Below are 17,259 nucleotides of genomic sequence, written 5' to 3'. Positions count from 1 at the left end.
AGCCAGGAAAACTAGTGACATGGCAGAGTTTAAGTCATGACTAGATGCATGACGCGCAGAACATAATCAACTTTTTTGAAACTGATGTACGACGTACGCTACTGTTTAAATAGTTGGTTTATGTGTACCTCGCCTTCAACACTTTTAAATCCAACAATATATATTGCATTGCAACGCTACCCCACATCTATCACAATTTTCTAGCCCTCAAATTTAGTAAATCCTTTTTAGTTTTGTCTCTTTCATCCTACACCAATCATACCATCCATAAACACAAATTTTGGAGTATACAGAAACACTTAAAATTATTGCCAATCAGTTGTAGACTTTATATATGTTATCTTATCTAAAAAAAAATACAGACTTAACTTTAAAAAAAAATATATATATATTAGTAAATATCCACATGAATTATTATGTCCACTAACTAACACAAATTATTTCTAATGAAACGCCCCTCCCCCAATAAGTTCACACTATTTAGGCCCTTTATATATTCAGTGGAACAGCCAGTATTAATTTATTCACTCTATTCGCTACTAAGTATGCCTACTTTCTTTACATATTTATTTGTATTTTGTCACTCATAGATCTAGATCTAGAGAGGCACCGTATTTAGAATAACCCATCTTTAAAAATCTTACTATATATACCCAGAAAATAAATAAATAAACTCACACTTTTAATAAGCCCTTATATTCACGTTGAAAATTTTTTTGGTCTTTTAATTAGATCTATTCTTTAGAAAAGAGACTGAATGCATGACGCGTAGGACGTAATCATCTTCTTTTTTGAAGTAACGTACGTCTGTATTATATAAGATAAGATATAGATGTATTACATACACACACGCTTTCATACAGATGTAAAAACATATTTGATAATCACAATTTAAATGATCTAAGGATAATCCCTCACATTCACTGTGATAATTATCTACCACCTAGAGGAGAATTGCATTATGAAATTAATTGAAAGATGGGGGGGGGGGGGGGAATCTGTGAAGAAATAAACATAAATAACAAAATGGAACGAAATTTGCGCATCCAAAAAGTGTTCATAAGTGTGAACGTGGAAATAATTATTGTTTTGTACTTTATCTTATAAGTCAATAAGACATTAAAATTAGATTCTAATTAAAATACACAGTGTGTAAGAATTGCGAATAAAAACTCATTTGTTTTGGTAACTATAATAATATATAGGTCTGTGATTTAATTAAACTCTTCCTCATAAAAAAAGATAACATATTATATATAGGTCTGTGTTCCTAGCTCATTCTCCTCAAGGATGACATGGAATTTTTAAGTAACGCTCACCGCTGTACGTTATAAAAATACGTTAAGACCGTAATAATATCTGATTCAAAGCATTGATATCAATGTGATAGTTTCAGATCTAATATGAAAGTATTTGTTCTATATCTGGTATTGAAATACTTCTAAAAAATATAAATAAAGTCTTTTTAAATTTCGAAAAAAAAGTGTATCCTATCTGGCATGACCGAAAAAACAAAACAATACAAGTTGGCTGTTTTTTGTTAAATTCAAGGACTGTAACCAGCGTCAACAATATGGCGGATAGAAGAAAAAACCTTACCGGACAAACTGTTGAGATCGCACAGGAATCTGAGCGACAATTCATGGGTAATCTTTGACTTGATTCTATCTAATAAAACAAAAATGCTATTTAACCTTGGTTAGGCCAATAATAGAATATGCATCCTCTGTTTGGGACCCCTGAAGAAAACATTAAGAAACTGGAACAGACACAAAATTATTTATTTATATTTATAAATTAAATTAGATCTATATTAGTATATAGAGCAGTGAGATTCATAACTAACGAATTGAATATTCACATTTGACTAGAGAAACACCTTTAGTAAAATCGCTAAATTTAGAAAGCCTTCATGATAGAAGACTCAAAGGTAAAGTAGCAATTATACATAATAAAACACTGAACCTTAATTCTTAATCTTTCAATACAAAAACTAAAACAAAATCTAATCTAGATTAGATTAGATTTTAAAAAAAAAAAATGTCTAAATACTGTAACATACATAGATCTATCTAGACGCCACTAGACTGTAATACTGTAGTGTGTACCATAATTTGAAAATTTCAGTATTACAACTTCCTAGACTTAGTTAATCTAGATTACGGTATATCTAGGCCTACTTCTACATCATATAATATCTTCAATCAACTATATACTTAGATTATGTAGTCTGTAGGACCATTATTGGGGCATCACATATAATCTATTGACTGTCTTTCTTCATTTTGCCTTGACTAGAATCTCTTTCAATGAAAGGTCTGTCCATTCTTTGGTGTTATCTTCTCATCACTTTCTCTTCTTCTTTTCCCTGATACTGTTCCATGCAGGAGGCCATACAGTTTTAATTTGTGTTTTTTTTTCCATTAGATTTCCTCATTTGTCATGTGATCTTTGTACCTGTGATACTTAGGGTTGTTCTATAGCATCTTGATTCCATGGCTATTGTAAGATCCTCCTTTCTAATTCTGCATTTTTCTTTGTAGTAGGTGATACCTAGGATCCTTCATATAATGTCTTGATTCTGTGGCTAGGATCCTCCTCTCTAATTCTGCAGTTAACACCAAAGATTTTCAAGCATAATAGAATGTTGCAATCACAAAGGAGCACCTCAGTCTTGATTTTGATGCAGAGTGCTAAGCCCTTGTCTTTGCAGATTGTCTTGAGCTTCAAGTGCTGCTGTGGACTGTGCATTTCTAGCCAGTAGTTCAGGTTTGGTTCATTTGTTTGAAATGACAGTTCTGAGGTATTAAAAACTTCTCTTCTCTTTGAGTCTCAAATGTGTATGTCGCAATCTTCATGAGAGCTCTCCAGTTGTCTGTTTCACACACCAGTTACTTTCCTGACAGTGAGAACAAAATAATGCCTGATTGGATCTTTTTAGTGATTCTGGGGGCACCTCTGTCACACTGTCCTTCTTTTAGTTCTCCAAAAAGATTGCCTTGAGCATGTAGTCTTCCCCCACATACAGGATAGACATCCAACCTAGCATAACTTTTGAATGGTAAGTAGTGTTTCTATGCTGTCCAGACCAGTGTCTAGAAGAACATGTTTATTTGTGAGTTGTGTTGATTCAATAGGTTGATTTGTAGAAGTTACTGATAATCAAAAATTTCTTTAATGACATGACAGTAGATTATAATTCCGCATTAGCTAGGAAACAGAATGAATGGAATACTCTACTTTGATACAGCTAGGAGCAAGACATTGGACAGCGCCCTATTGCAGATTAAATATTGGAAGTTTAAAATGAATTATTCCTTAAATATGTTCGACTGGTAATGTTTGATTAGTTTTGTATAATAACTAAATTCAATACAGTTAGAACTCATAAGACGTTGTGAAACTTATTCATCTACATCAGTGATGCCCAACCTAATTCGAATTGCGGGCCATTTTAACTTCTGACACTCTAGTTGCGGGCCACATTATCGAAAAGTACAAATAATGAAATGAAATTAACCTGAAACACTTTCATTAGAAACTTGTGGATTTAGTATTTAGGCCTACATTAATTAATGGGATATTGGAAGTTTATCTCTTTTTTATGTGTCGGAAACTGGCTTCATTTGTCTACCTAAAGTGTAAAGAACATTGTAGACAGAATTAGCAACGACTCATTTTCTTGTCTCTTTTTGGTAAATATTACAATTTATTCTCTAGATGTAGTTTAAACATCATGGCTGAAACCAAGAATGCCATCATTATTTGTTTTATAGTGCTGTTTATATGTTGTTGATTTTTAAAACAGCCACATTTTACAAAACAAATATGTTTTGCTTGTTATCATGTTCCACAAAAAAGTAAACATCCGTTCACTATTTCTGGTAAGCTCTAAATTCAGAAGTTTCTTTGGCTTTCCCATTTCATAAACATACTAACATTCAATTTCAGTCCATCAGAGAAAAAGTGAGGCCGTAACGTAGGCAAAGATACAATTTTCAACTATTTTTTGGGGAGTGAAGGAGGATTTATTACACTTTGTACTGATGTTTCGGCAGGCCAGATTAAACCATATCCGGCCCGCAGGCCGTATTTTGGGTATCACTGATCTACATCATCATTAGTAAGAACATTTTATAAAAATAATCTAGAACTAACTTAAATTACTACTTAGATCTAATTAGCCTTAGAAAAGTTTTAGATGCACCTGAAACTTCATATTTTACTGACTTCAAAAACAATACCAACTGGTCTAGATCAAAACAAAATCAAACAGCTGCAACGTTTTGGCTAATCATTTATGTATTGTCATATACCATAACACCTTACTTTTATTATAACATGCATTGTTAGCTGACACTTCCTCCCCTTTCATATACACGCCACACTTTTTTTCCCTCTAGACCTAAAATATAAAATATTTTTGATTTTCTTTTTTTAATGGAACAGTTTTAGAGGAAATTCCCTTCATCAAAAGTCTCCAACGCACACATACACTGATCGTCTGTTATGTGCTGTTGTCTGGATGGTGCTGAGCTCAAACCTGCCTGGCCCATCTTCTACTGTCCTGCAGGCAGGTTTGGGCTAGGATGTAATAATCTTCACTTCTGAAGGAACATCAGAATCATGTATACTAAATAACTTTTGGTTTGTCAGTTCCATACCTAGATTGTTTTTTTTTCCTTTTTTTTTTAAGAGAAACACAATGTGTCTTCAATGTTGAAAGATGTTGTCACCAAACTTCTGGCTAACAGACCAGTGGATCCTTTGAGTTTTTTAGCCAATTAGTAAGTTGTAAACTCTAAACATTTATATTTTTTTCTACTGATACCTATGCTACACTTTGATAAAGAAGTTAATATAGTAATTTTTTATGAATCTATATGAATCTAGTTGAATAGTGATAGTTTTAATTTCTATGTTGTTGTTTTTTTAATTATGATCCTTTTTTTCTAAACATCTTCCATTGAAACTAGCTGCACCATGACACACTTTTTGGTACTCTTATTTGTTGAAATACCTTTGTTTTTCTCCTCTCCTTAATCAGTCACACTGTGTCACCCTTCTCCATAAACACACTTCTCTTACCTGTTAGTTATATTCAGTAAGAATAACATTTCTTTGCTTTGTCTCCACATGGAAAATTCTGAAACACTTCTTTGGTCACCAGTCAAAGTTACTTTTGCTTTGCCTTTTATATAGAAACTTATATCAACTTCTTTACTTGTTGTAACTATTAAGAGTAAAATATCTAAGATTTGCCTCCATATTTCATCTATGAAACAGTGATCCCTTTTACAAATGAGCTCCATTTACCTTTACCTATCCCTTAGTCTGTTGGACCGTTGGGGCACCAGGCAAGATTTGTCGACCGTCTTTCTCCATTCCTCCCTTTTTTTTGCCTTGTTTAGAACCTCTCTCAGTGGCAGGCCTGTCCATTCTTTAATGTTGTCCTCCCATCGCTTTTTCTGTCTGCCTCTTCTTCTTTTCCCTGGCATTGTTCCCTGAAGGAAGGTCTTTGCGAGCCCCGTAGATCTTGTAATGTGGCCATTAGCTCCATTACAGTCACTTATTTTTGCCCCTCAATCCTTTGCTTTTTCTTATCTGATTTGACAGTTCAACTAAGGAAGTCTATCTGGTCAAGTAATATAAACTTTGGACTGTTGTCACAATGGTCCTAGTTCAAACACAGCCCACTTCTGTCATCCTTCATGAGTTTTGGACTGGGATGTTATCTTCTTTTTTGATGGGATGCCCCAAATTTATATAAAAAGTCTGAAACAAAATGAAACACAATGACACTGACATTTCATTTGTGCAATAAAAAAAAGTTGTATTAGATTCTAGAAGTTCCAATCAGACTTTGATTTTCTGTATTGATTCTGTGAGAAATCAGTGAAAACAGTGGCATGTATATCTTGTGCATGTTTTCACCTCATCCAACTGAATTGTGTCTGCAAAGCTACTTAACCTGTATGTTAACTTTTGGCTTTACAATGAACAGCATTATTTCTTCCAAGGGCATTACAAGATGACTGCTTCTTCCTATCCTGACCCCAAAGTCCATCTCAGGTACCTTGAGATAAAAACCATCTTCTTGTCTTAAAAATTGCAGTCACTTGTCATCACCAAGAAATACATAGATGCTAATTTATAAAGCCCTGGTGTGTGTTTCGTGTGTGTTAATGTTGTTCATGTTTGCATCTCTATTGTTACTGTTATTGTAGCAATGCTGAGGTGAACTATTGTAGTCAAATTGAATTTCCATTTGTTTGGACCAATAAACTTATTTTATTTTATGTTTCTTCAAAAAAGAAGATAAACTTGCTTATAAAATAATAATAATGTATATTTTGGTTTTCTATAATTATAATGTTTTGTTTGGTGTAATGCACAAATTTGTAAGACACATTTCCTTATGGATAATAGAGATTATTATTATCACTAAATGCAACTTTGAAACAAAGACTAGGTGTTAAATTACATTTTACATTTGGTGTCTGTAACCTTCTAGGGCTAAAGTACTCTTAGGACATACATTATCATCAAATAAATGTCTTCATTTGACTAAGTTTTAGAAACAGTAGCTCTGTGTAATAAATGTCTCTAAATTGATTTAGTTTTAGAAGCAGTAGCTCTGACTACAGGATTGATGACATTGTAATGAAAGCTGTACAGACCTTGACCTCAACACATTACAGTCGTCCAGTATTTGAAACAAATCTTATTACAGCATTTCAACTTCTCAGCAATTCAAAACGTAAGTTACAGTAAAATGCATAAGAGTCATCAAATTCAACAATAGTGTTGTTTTTAAACTTTCAGTTATCTCTAACACCTGTTAGAAAGCAGAAATCAGCACAAACAAAGTATGTTGTAGAGTTCACGCCTTTCATTTCAATGAAAAACCCCAATAAACATTTTTCTTTACAGTAGCTACAATCATGACTATTTTTTTATGTTTTGTTTGTTTTACATGTTTCGGATGTTCCTTCAGAGTGGAAGATAATTACTTCCTAGTCCAAACCTCCTGCAGGACGACGAGGGATGGGAGTGGGCAGGGTTTGAACCCGGGACTATCGATAAGTCCGAACGACAGTCCAGTGCGCAAACCGCACGACCAGGCAGCCAGTTTCTTTGCCTGCATCATGACTGTGCAGCCAGCATTATTCAAATATCTCTGTCAGCTGCAATCATTTCAGTCCTTCTACTTAGTTGTTTATGGGTCCTCTATATTTCCTGTTACAGTTTTTGTTTTTCCACTTTAAGCGATTGGAATATCATGTTTTTACATTTGGCGAGCATGGCCATATCTCCATATAACTCAGCCATTAAAATTGGTAACATTATCCATCATGACCTCATTCCTCTTACAACCCAAAACAATAACAACCAGAACTTTAATTAGCAGATATCACTAGTGTGATTGATTGATGTAGTCATTTGACTCACTTGTTATATTCTATTTGTATAGTTTCAAAGAGACTTCGTGGAATGAATGGAGCAATCCATAAACAAGTACTGCAAGCTTTGTGCAAGTAAGTAGTTGAAACAGTTAAACATTGATCAAGTAAGTTGTTGAAATGGTTAAACATTGATCAAGTAAGTAGTTGAAATGGTTAAACATAGATCAAGTAAGTAGGTAAAACAGTTAAACATTGACAAATCAGCTACTTGGATGAAAGTCATCTAAATTATATGTTAGGAATATAAAAAAAAAATTCAGAAATTTCTTTAGGCTCAGAAAAATGATGTAGCAAAAATGAACAATATATTTTTTTAAAAACCCTCTCAATTTTACAGTCATTATATTTTCTTTTTATTTTGCTTATAAAATCCCACTAGCACCAGGTCACCATAGCAAAGAAGTTATCAGCTTGTGTAATTATCAAATCAAACGTTTAATTTTGAATAAAAATGTTGTCTTTATGTAGATCTAGTAATATTTTTATTTTTAAACAAAATAACTATAGTTATTAGGCTTACTTGTACTTAATTTTAATAGTATATTATATGTTTAAAAGAATGTTTATTGTTCTATTTTTTTTGTTTTTTATTTCCATTTATAAAAATAATATATATGTGTGGTATAACAGGGTTCATGGCTTTTCGTTAGTCTGGAAAATGTCTAGTATTAATTTTTCCAAAGAAATATGAACCCTTTTACTAAGTGCCATACATGAACTAATCAACCTAAAGACTTGGTTGTTTGCACTAGCCACCTATCAGCATGTTGACTATGAGATTTTAAAGATTTTTTTTTTTCAAACATAATAATATTATTTAAGTAAGTCTGTTGAAAACAAGGTTTTTTAGTTAAGTAGATTAGAAATTAGGATTTTTGTGGAATGTATGGTATAAAGATCAAATCATGCACCATTTTGCCCACACTTTCATAGATGAAAACAGTGGGCAGCAGAAAACTTCTGAAAGAGACAGCTACAGAGCTCTCAGGAGCATGCTAGGACAAATATCTGGGACACAAAGAAGAGAGCTTGATAAAGACAAATGCAGACAACAAACAGAAAACTTAATAGACCTCCAGCAGACAGTGGTTTTGTCTGCATTAGATGTGGCAAAATATGCAGGTTGCAACTGAGTTTGTGTGGTTATGTGACATACTGCACTCATTGTAGTGAACTCTTGACTTAGATTTTATGACAAAGCTATGCCTATCTGTCAATGATTCAAGAAATACCAGGAATCGATTAGCAAGATAAATTACATATTTAATAAAATAATGAAATTAAACTCTAAATAACACTGTAGCAAGACACTCACAAGCTGAAGTACCACAATTAACTAGAACTGCATCTTACTATAAGTTCTAAAACTCTCAGGCCTCTTACAGCAATAACAATGTCTCATGGATCGTAATTCCACTTTAATCCCAACAAATAATCATAGAAATCATCTTACTTTACAGCCAAGAGGACAAAAGTGCCTACTATATACAAAAGCAATTATCACTCTAATCCTTTATGTTCAGAATAGAAAGCTATGTCATGGGAATATCATTGTGAGTTAGTTGCTTTGTTTTAATGACATTAATTTGGATCAAACTCTGAGTGTATCATTTATCATCAATTTGTACATCTCAAATTTTACATCTCTCATTGAAACTAATGAGAACATATAATGTAACTGTCACTAGTAGTTTTAAGAGCAGTGTTATTTCTCAATGTGATATATGGGAGTCTATAGATGCCTGTATTTAAGCACAATGTGTAGTCCCTGAATGAACTCTTTATGTTGTGTCTGTTCTATTTATGTGTATGTTTCTGTTGTTTTGTCTTTGTATGAGAAAAGAGTCCTTGTAATCACAACAAATTTTTATAAGGATCAATAAAGCAGTCTTAGTCTTAGAGAGTGTAGAATAAATGTTTCATCTTATAGTCTCCTAAGAAAAACCTTTCTGGATTGTTACACAAGTCAAGACCATTCTTTACAAATTTCTTTCATTCAGTGACATGGACAGTTGCTCACAGAAATATTTTTTTCAAGCACTTCCTGAAGTTTCTACACACACAGAATGTGACCTATTAACCTGGCCAGTCAATAACCTTGACTTATATTCCTGGCTCATCTCTACTAGTTAACATGTATATTGAAGTGTGACCGTAACAAAGTAATTATCTATAGGTTTGACTCTAAAATGCTTAAAAACTTTTTGAGGGAAATTGTATGTGCTATTAAATATATAATTTACCAATTTACTACAGTTGATTATAGTCTTCTAAATTGATATTTATTATCTGTTTTAGAGATGTGCCTGCCCCTGTACAAGAAAAATTGTTGAAAAAAATTGAGTGCTTTGATCATGAAGCAATTTCTTTTTCTATATTTAGATCTACTGTCTTTACTTGTTTTGTTCTTAACGGTAAGTTTAAAAAAAAAAATGATTATCAACTGATAGACTATATAAGACTATATAGTGGGAAGCGTGGTCGAGAGGCCAAGTGCGCTTGAACTTTGCTTGGCTTGGCTACCTAGAAGGGGGCTCGAGGTTCGACACCCGACTCAGGCAGAGTTGTGTTTACTGAGCGCCTAAAGGCAGCACGGAAAACCAACTCCTAGATACCCCCTCCCCCCCCCACTGGTCCACAAATGAGATTGGACCAAAAGCGCTCTGAGCATGCTATAAGCATGAAAGTAGCACTATATAAAAGCTATAATAATAATAATAATATATGCTAAGTATTTTGTAAGCAGCGCTAAATAACACATATATTGCAATGTAAGCTGTTAGTTTTATTAGTAGTTTTAAAGAAAATAAGTTTTTTCGTCATGATATCAAGTGATGGGGTTTAAATAATTTAATGTTGGTTGGCGTCCTAGTTGTATGGTATATTATCTGGACTGTTGTCTTGATGGTCAGGGGTTCATACCCTGTCCCTGCCCTTTCCTTCAGTAATAATCTTGAGTTCACACTACAAGGTTATGCTGCAATTAACTCTAAATTATTAGTGAAAAGTACTTGGCCACAACTGTTGTAATTAACATTGTCCATTCAGATTTTCTGACGTTATCCAAGAGTCTCTATACTACATTAGATCTTCAGAGAAATGGCAAAGCTCAGAAAACTCTGTGCCAAACCAGCTTACAACAACTTCGAGAATCTTTGTCTAACTCAAAGAAAGATGTGCATAGGTAATTTAATTTGTATTGTTTTCTGTATAAATTTTAAACATAAAGACAACATGCAAATTTCTAAGATTTCTTTATAGTGTGGGCCACATGTAGATTTATAGGCTCTTATTTTTCATATGCTATTGAAATTAAAGATGATTTTTTAATAATTATTTATTTAAATTTATCAAGTGACAGAATTTCAGGTTTTTAATTTTTAAAAAAAAAACCAAAGCATATACAAGTTTCTTATTAGCTTTGGCTTATCCTTGTATATTGGCTTTGGATGGTGGAAAATACTGTCTCATTTAAAATATTTCTCTTTTAGCTTCCACTGCTTTCTGGCTGTATTAAAACCCAATTTGAAATTTAACTTAAAAATTACTTAGCATTCCTTCAGTATATTTTTGACTGAAAGTTACATTATTAGTTTGACTATGAATACCAGTAAGCGTCAACATTATCTTTGTCCATTAATGATAAAGTCCTACTTCAACTCACTGTTGCTATTATCTATTTAAAAATTGAGATCTACATATGAAAAACCACTTCCACTGTCATTTTGTATGGCTAGCTTATACTCTTATAACTATGGGCAAGCCTTATTTGAAATAAATATGTAAGCTTTCTCTTTAGACAAAGAAAAAAATCAATTTTGTTTTATTGTTACCGAATTGTGATTTGAAAAATTGTGGACTTGAAAAATAAGAGAGATTGTTTCCTTTTCTTCACAGCAAGGATTTCACTATTAAACTTGTATACTTAAATTAAACTGGCAAAATCAGTGATAGATTATTCAGACTTGTAGTATAGCCTTCATCACTTTGTCCCTATGTGCTCCCCAGCTTTTGAGATTTGTCATAATAATCAAACTACTTTTCCTCAACCAACATTTGGGATGAACATAGAAGCATGATGAAATTAACTAGGCAGCTTGATGGGTAGTGTCAGCCTTTCATGCAGTCCAGAGTGTCTGTGTGTCATCACAACTTTATGCCCCAGCAGCATCACACAATGCCTATGTGCAGTGGAAATGATGATATCTATATTGGAGAACAAATGTCTAGAGACTGCAAGTCAGTGATTGTCCCTTCAAATGCCTCTCACCAAAATGAGAGTCCATGACTTTTATACTTTATTTACCTTTTTGAAGTTTCGGAATGGCCCATAGTGATAGATTGAACCAATGCTTGAGAGCCTGTCTTCACATGCAATGGTCACATTTTATGTAAAAGCTTCAATCGTATCTGCTGTAATCCATCAAGAATTGGCCAAATTGTACTGCATCTGAGTTGTATTTTGGTCTACTGGCTTCAAGCAAGTATGTATGTACATGGAAGTGCCCAAAGGGGATAGACATTGAAAAATTGTGTATCTTTGGTTGGCACATAGTTAAAGCTTTAAGCAAGGCTAGAAATAACTGAAACCAAATATTTCTTCTGCATCTTTTGATTCAGTCTCTTGTATTATTCATAGCATAAAACCTGTTGACTCCAGATGTTCAGTGGATATAAGTCATGATTTCAACCTGACTAGAAAGAAAGGACAATTAATATATTTTTCTCTGGATTAACTTGTTTTAAGAGTAAAGAACATGTCAACAATTCTAAATTTATTTTTTCTGGTAATTGTGTAAGGTCAACACATTTATTCAGTTCTGTCTGTGCTTGTGTATCCTGATATTTTGTAAAGGTCAAAACATTTATTCAGTTCTGTCTGTGCTTGTGTATCCTGATATTTTGTAAAGGTCAACACATTTATTCAGTTCTGTCTGTGCTTGTGTATCCTGATATTTTGTAAAGGTCAACACATTTATTCAGTTCTGTCTGTGCTTGTGTATCCTGATATTTTGTAAAGGTCAACACATTTATTCAGTTCTGTCTGTGCTTGTGTATCCTGATATTTTGTAAAGGTCAACACATTTATTCAGTTCTGTCTGTGCTTGTGTATCCTGATATTTTGTCTAAAGCAAAGGCACTTTCATGCTTAGATTTTGGCAAAGGTTTCCCTCTCAGACCATGTAATCTATAGGGCGATGATGTAAAGCTTATCTGTTTCTCTGGACAAACAGTTATTAGGGATGTCATGTGGCCATCACAACCACTAACTGCCTTGACTTTCCCAAACTAAAGTCAGGTACCCGAGTTGTGTGGACACAGAGACATATTAAAAAACCTGAAATTCAAAGTCTTCACTGAGATTTGAACCCAAGAGCCCTTAATCCAGAAGCCAAGAGCTTTACCATTCAGCCAACATGCCTCAAGCAAGCTCTTTGGATATTGACCTTAAGTCTAAAAGTTTATTTACATTCTCTAGTTTATATCTAAGTTAAAGTTTTATCTTAGAGAGATGTACACAAAGCCACAAATCAAACACTTTTTATTTATGTCTTTTTGTCATGCTTTTCAAGAATGTTTTGATAATGGATTAAGCCAAATATAAACTAATGAAATATTTCTCTTGCAACCAACCTGTACCTACATGCAAGTGTAATCTCTTGCCTACATTTCAGTATTAGTTGTGTAGAATTTACATTGGTACCCTTATAAATGGGAAATAAACAGAAAAAAGATTTAACTTACACTGATTTTTTTTTTGTTTTCTAGAATTATGGAATCAAGTTATAACCTTGGACCAGACACATTATACAGTGTAATAGACAAGGTAAGATAAAGACATGCACTTATGTAATGAGAGCCCTCCTGGGGAGACAGAAATTTGCTGGATTGATGAAGAAGCTGCATTAAGATAAAAGGGGCAATGACTGAAGCACATGGGGTGCCCAACATCAACTAAAAGCAAGTGTTCTTTTTAAAAACAAAACAACAAAACTTTATTCCTGCAAATGATCTTGAAGATAAACTCATGCCTATAAACTAAACATCCTGAACTATATATTCTATTATTAGAACTTTTTTTTTTATACAAGGCCATTTTCTTTGATATACATATGCCAGTATGTCTTCACCTACTAAACATCTTGAACTATATATTCTATTATTAGAACTTTTTTTTATACAAGGTCATTCTCTTTAATATACATATGCCAGTATGCCTTCACGTATCCCTAGTGACTTTTAGTCTGTGTAAGCACCAAAAAGATCTGTTTACTGTCTCTCTGTATGCTCCTCTGTCTTTTGCTTTGTATAGAATCTCTTTCAATGATAGGCAGTTCCATTCTTTTATGTATCTAAATTTTAAAAATGTGTCATTTTTTGTGAAAAAAAGTTTACTTCAGTAATCCATGTCTTGTGCTACAAAATCATTAGTATTGCTGCTTGGCTGAACACCAGTTGACCTAATTATTGCATACAAAGTTATAAAGTTCACAAAAATGTGTAATAACAACTGCCTTAAAAAAAACATGTGGCGATATTTTCATGATTCTCAAAAATGGACAAAAATTGGCTTTAAGTTAAAAAGAAAACAAAATATAACTTGGATAACCAATGCAAAAAAAAAACAAAAAACATACCAGTGCATTGATAGGCTATACATTTAAATTTATATATTTATATATATACAGATACAGACAAATTAACTTACCAATTTTGTTTAAGACATTTGTTTTTCTCTTTAATTAGGCCATGTCAGAAAACACAAGTCAGGGGGAATATTACAGCCATGATCAATTTGTAATTGAAGCGTCAGACATATTCCTTTCAAAGGTGAGGTTTCCAAACATTGCCAAGTATCATTTGTGATTTTTTATACATTTGTTGTCTTCAAGGCTAGGGATGCTTTTAATTCTCTACGGCAAAAGTACTGTCTCTGCACAATAATAACTGCACCACAAATCTGAAGAGATTTAAAGTAAAAATAGCAATGCAGACATGCTCGAGGCATTCATTACCAGGTGCTTGTGCCCTATTGTGCTAGATGGCCAATCAAACCTCTAGTATGTTGGAAAAACCCAGCAAACACCAATAGAAAAAGACACAAATGAGGCTGTATTGGCCATACAATGCAAAGAACAATGGGAAATATTGCAAAGCGGGCTCTTGACTGGAACTCACAAGGGAAGAGAAATGCTGGAAGACTAAAGCAAACATGGAGATCAATTGAACAGGAAGCAAAGATGGTGTAGGATGAAAATCTGCCCAACTAAAGGAAATTACCCAAAACAGAGTATGATGGCAAAGTACTTTTGCAGCCTAATGCACCACTGGCAGTCAAGTAGTCTTCAATTTTTAATGTGAACTATAATTTACATTAGTAACGCATACATTTGACATAAGCTCCTCCTTTGAGGTCCAGAATGAACACTATTGACATAAGCTCCTCCTTTGTGGTTTAGAATGATCACTATCTCATTTCTTAGGAATTGGAAGATGCCTATGGAGTCCAATCTTGAAAAGTGGATTATATTCAAAGCATGCCTATTGCTGTATTGTGTGATTTTTTTTTATTTTTTGGCTTGCCTTTTTTTCTGTCTGCTATCCTCTTTGTCCTTTAGACTGAAACATCTCGGCAGCTTCATGCCACACACAGATATGAAAATAAAAAAATCTCTTTACTTAACTCTTGGCGTGTTTTTTGTTTCAGGTCAAACAATTGCACTAGCAAAATTTTAGAGAAAATTCAAGAATTGATGCCAGACAATTGTAGAAAGCGAGATTGTCAAGCTATGTAAAGTAAGAAGTCAAGATCTTACAGTGGCTGCAGCTAAAGGAAATATGAATTCCTAATACTGGACTGTGATTGCTGATAATGTAAATTAAAAAAGTAAAAATCTTTTTTTTTTTTTTCTCCATTAGATGTCACCTGGCACATCATTAAATGTTACCTGGTTATTTGTTTTCACTTTGAGCATGACTTAAAACATGTACCTGATGTTGATAATATTGTAATTACCAGTATTGAATAGTTTAGGTTACACACTGTGTTCTTTCTAGTTATTATTCCACATCTGACAATGTTTTTGGTCTTAGCTGGATTATGAATAATAATAATTGTCAATAATTTGTTTACAATCTCAAAATACATCTATTAACCACAGACAGATTCTAGCAAGTAAATTATCAATATGATTGTTTAGTAAATATTTGCTTATAACAATGAATAGACCTACAATTTAATATTTCTGAAATGTTTGTTCAGTTGGTGATAGTGTGCTATAGAAGTTCAAATTTGAATGCATTTTTCATGACATATTTTCTTGATGTCTATAATTTTGGTTTTTCCTTTCATGTGTATATAGCAAATTGTATCTGTGTAGTGTTGTTGAGGTAATCATCTTCTTTTTTGAAGTAACGTCTATATTATATAAGATAAGATAAGAAGATATTATAAACATGTGACTGTAGTAGAACAAGATGTTTTTAGGATTGAGAACTTGAATTGGTTGATAACTTGATGTGGATGATAGCTTCATGTGGTTGATAACATGCTTCACAATTAAGATGTAATAAACTTATATTTTTGTTTCCCTGTTTGGATATTAAAATATTATTTGTAAAAAAAAATGTTTTACATGTTCCTTCAGAGTTGAAGATAACCTACATCTTAGATGGCAGCAGGTGGGATATCAACCCGGAACCACTGAGACCAATGAATAGCAGTCCAAGGCCATACTTTAATAAAATGCTATCATTATCATGGTATAAATGAATTACTCGATTTCCTAAAAGGGATAAAAGTTTTCAATCTCACTAATAATTGTGCAAATGTACTGCTTCTATCAATTAATGAGTGTCTTACATTTCAGTAAACATCGATCTTAAATAAAGTTTGATCAATTTATCAAGCTAAATAATTTTGTTTTATTGGAATGCTTCATTCATTCTAATTGTCTTTATTATTTCTTTTTAAATATCACAATTTGCTTTCTGTTTAGATTGTATTATTTCAAGACAGAATATAGTCAAATTTAAATTCTAAATAAAATTTCTAGCTTTCATTATATTAAAAGTTCAATATAAAATATTTTACTATAAATAAGATACTTGTACATTAATTTTGTATCCAAAAAAACTCTATGAAGAACAGACGTCACTTCAAAAAAGAAGATGATTACATCCTACACATGTTCCCATGTCAATCTAGTCATGCGTGTTAATCACTGACTTAAATTCTGCCAAGTCATTGGTTTTCTTGGCTGACTCAGGCAACCCATTCCATGCTCTAATAGGGAAGTAAGAGCATTTTTACAAATTTGTCTTAGCATATGGAACAAGGAATGTGGCTTTTTCTTTGTGTATTGAGTATTTTATTAGGTTTTGTAAGGCAACAATCAGTGCTACTCCCTGGCAGAACCTGGGACGCCGCTGACCCCAAACTGTATCGCTTCGCGACAGTAGGAGGCCATAGATTATGTTTTGTTTTTGTATTTGAAGATTGTGGTTCAGTGATTTATGTGTAATTGCTACTTTACTTTTAAGTCTTCTATCCTGAAGGGTCTTTAAATTTAGCGATTTTACTAAATCAATTGTGAAAATTCATTTGTTATGAATCTCACTGCTCTATTTTGTGTCTGTTCCAGTTTCTTAATGTTTTCTTGAGTTGAGGGGTCCCAAACAGAGGATGCATATTCTATTATTGGCCTTACCAAGGTTAAATAACATTTTAGTTTTATGTTCTTATTTGATTTATAGAAATTTCTTTTAATAAACCCTAATGCTTTGTTTCATT

At 33.0% G+C, this 17,259-nt stretch overlaps 1 protein-coding gene across 1 annotated transcript; it reads left to right on the top strand.

Moving 5' to 3' along the window:
* The first annotated feature begins 1,283 nt into the window (after nt 1–1,283).
* Nucleotides 1,284–15,510, top strand: LOC106075815 (tubulin polyglutamylase complex subunit 1-like). Its single transcript, XM_056013866.1, has 9 exons — nt 1,284–1,646; nt 4,697–4,787; nt 6,621–6,760; nt 7,475–7,538; nt 9,765–9,880; nt 10,515–10,650; nt 13,236–13,293; nt 14,214–14,297; nt 15,175–15,510. Exons 1-9 carry the CDS (start codon nt 1,574–1,576, stop codon nt 15,190–15,192), a joined length of 780 nt encoding a protein of 259 aa, XP_055869841.1. The 5' UTR covers nt 1,284–1,573; the 3' UTR covers nt 15,193–15,510.
* The last annotated feature ends 1,749 nt before the right edge of the window (nt 15,511–17,259 follow it).

This window comes from Biomphalaria glabrata, chromosome 16, assembly GCF_947242115.1.
Source record: "Biomphalaria glabrata chromosome 16, xgBioGlab47.1, whole genome shotgun sequence".
Lineage (NCBI taxonomy): Eukaryota > Metazoa > Mollusca > Gastropoda > Planorbidae > Biomphalaria > Biomphalaria glabrata.
Note: the sequence above shows the minus strand (reverse complement) of the source record. Positions and strands in the feature narration are given on the sequence as shown.

Coding starts and splice junctions, on each gene's coding strand:
- LOC106075815 (XM_056013866.1), top strand. CDS start 1,574: ATGGCGGATAGAAGAAAAAACCTTACCGGACAAACTGTTGAGATCGCA. Junction 9,881..10,514: donor TACTTGTTTTGTTCTTAACG/GTAAGTTTAAAA, acceptor TTGTCCATTCAG/ATTTTCTGACGTTATCCAAG. Junction 13,294..14,213: donor TATACAGTGTAATAGACAAG/GTAAGATAAAGA, acceptor CTCTTTAATTAG/GCCATGTCAGAAAACACAAG.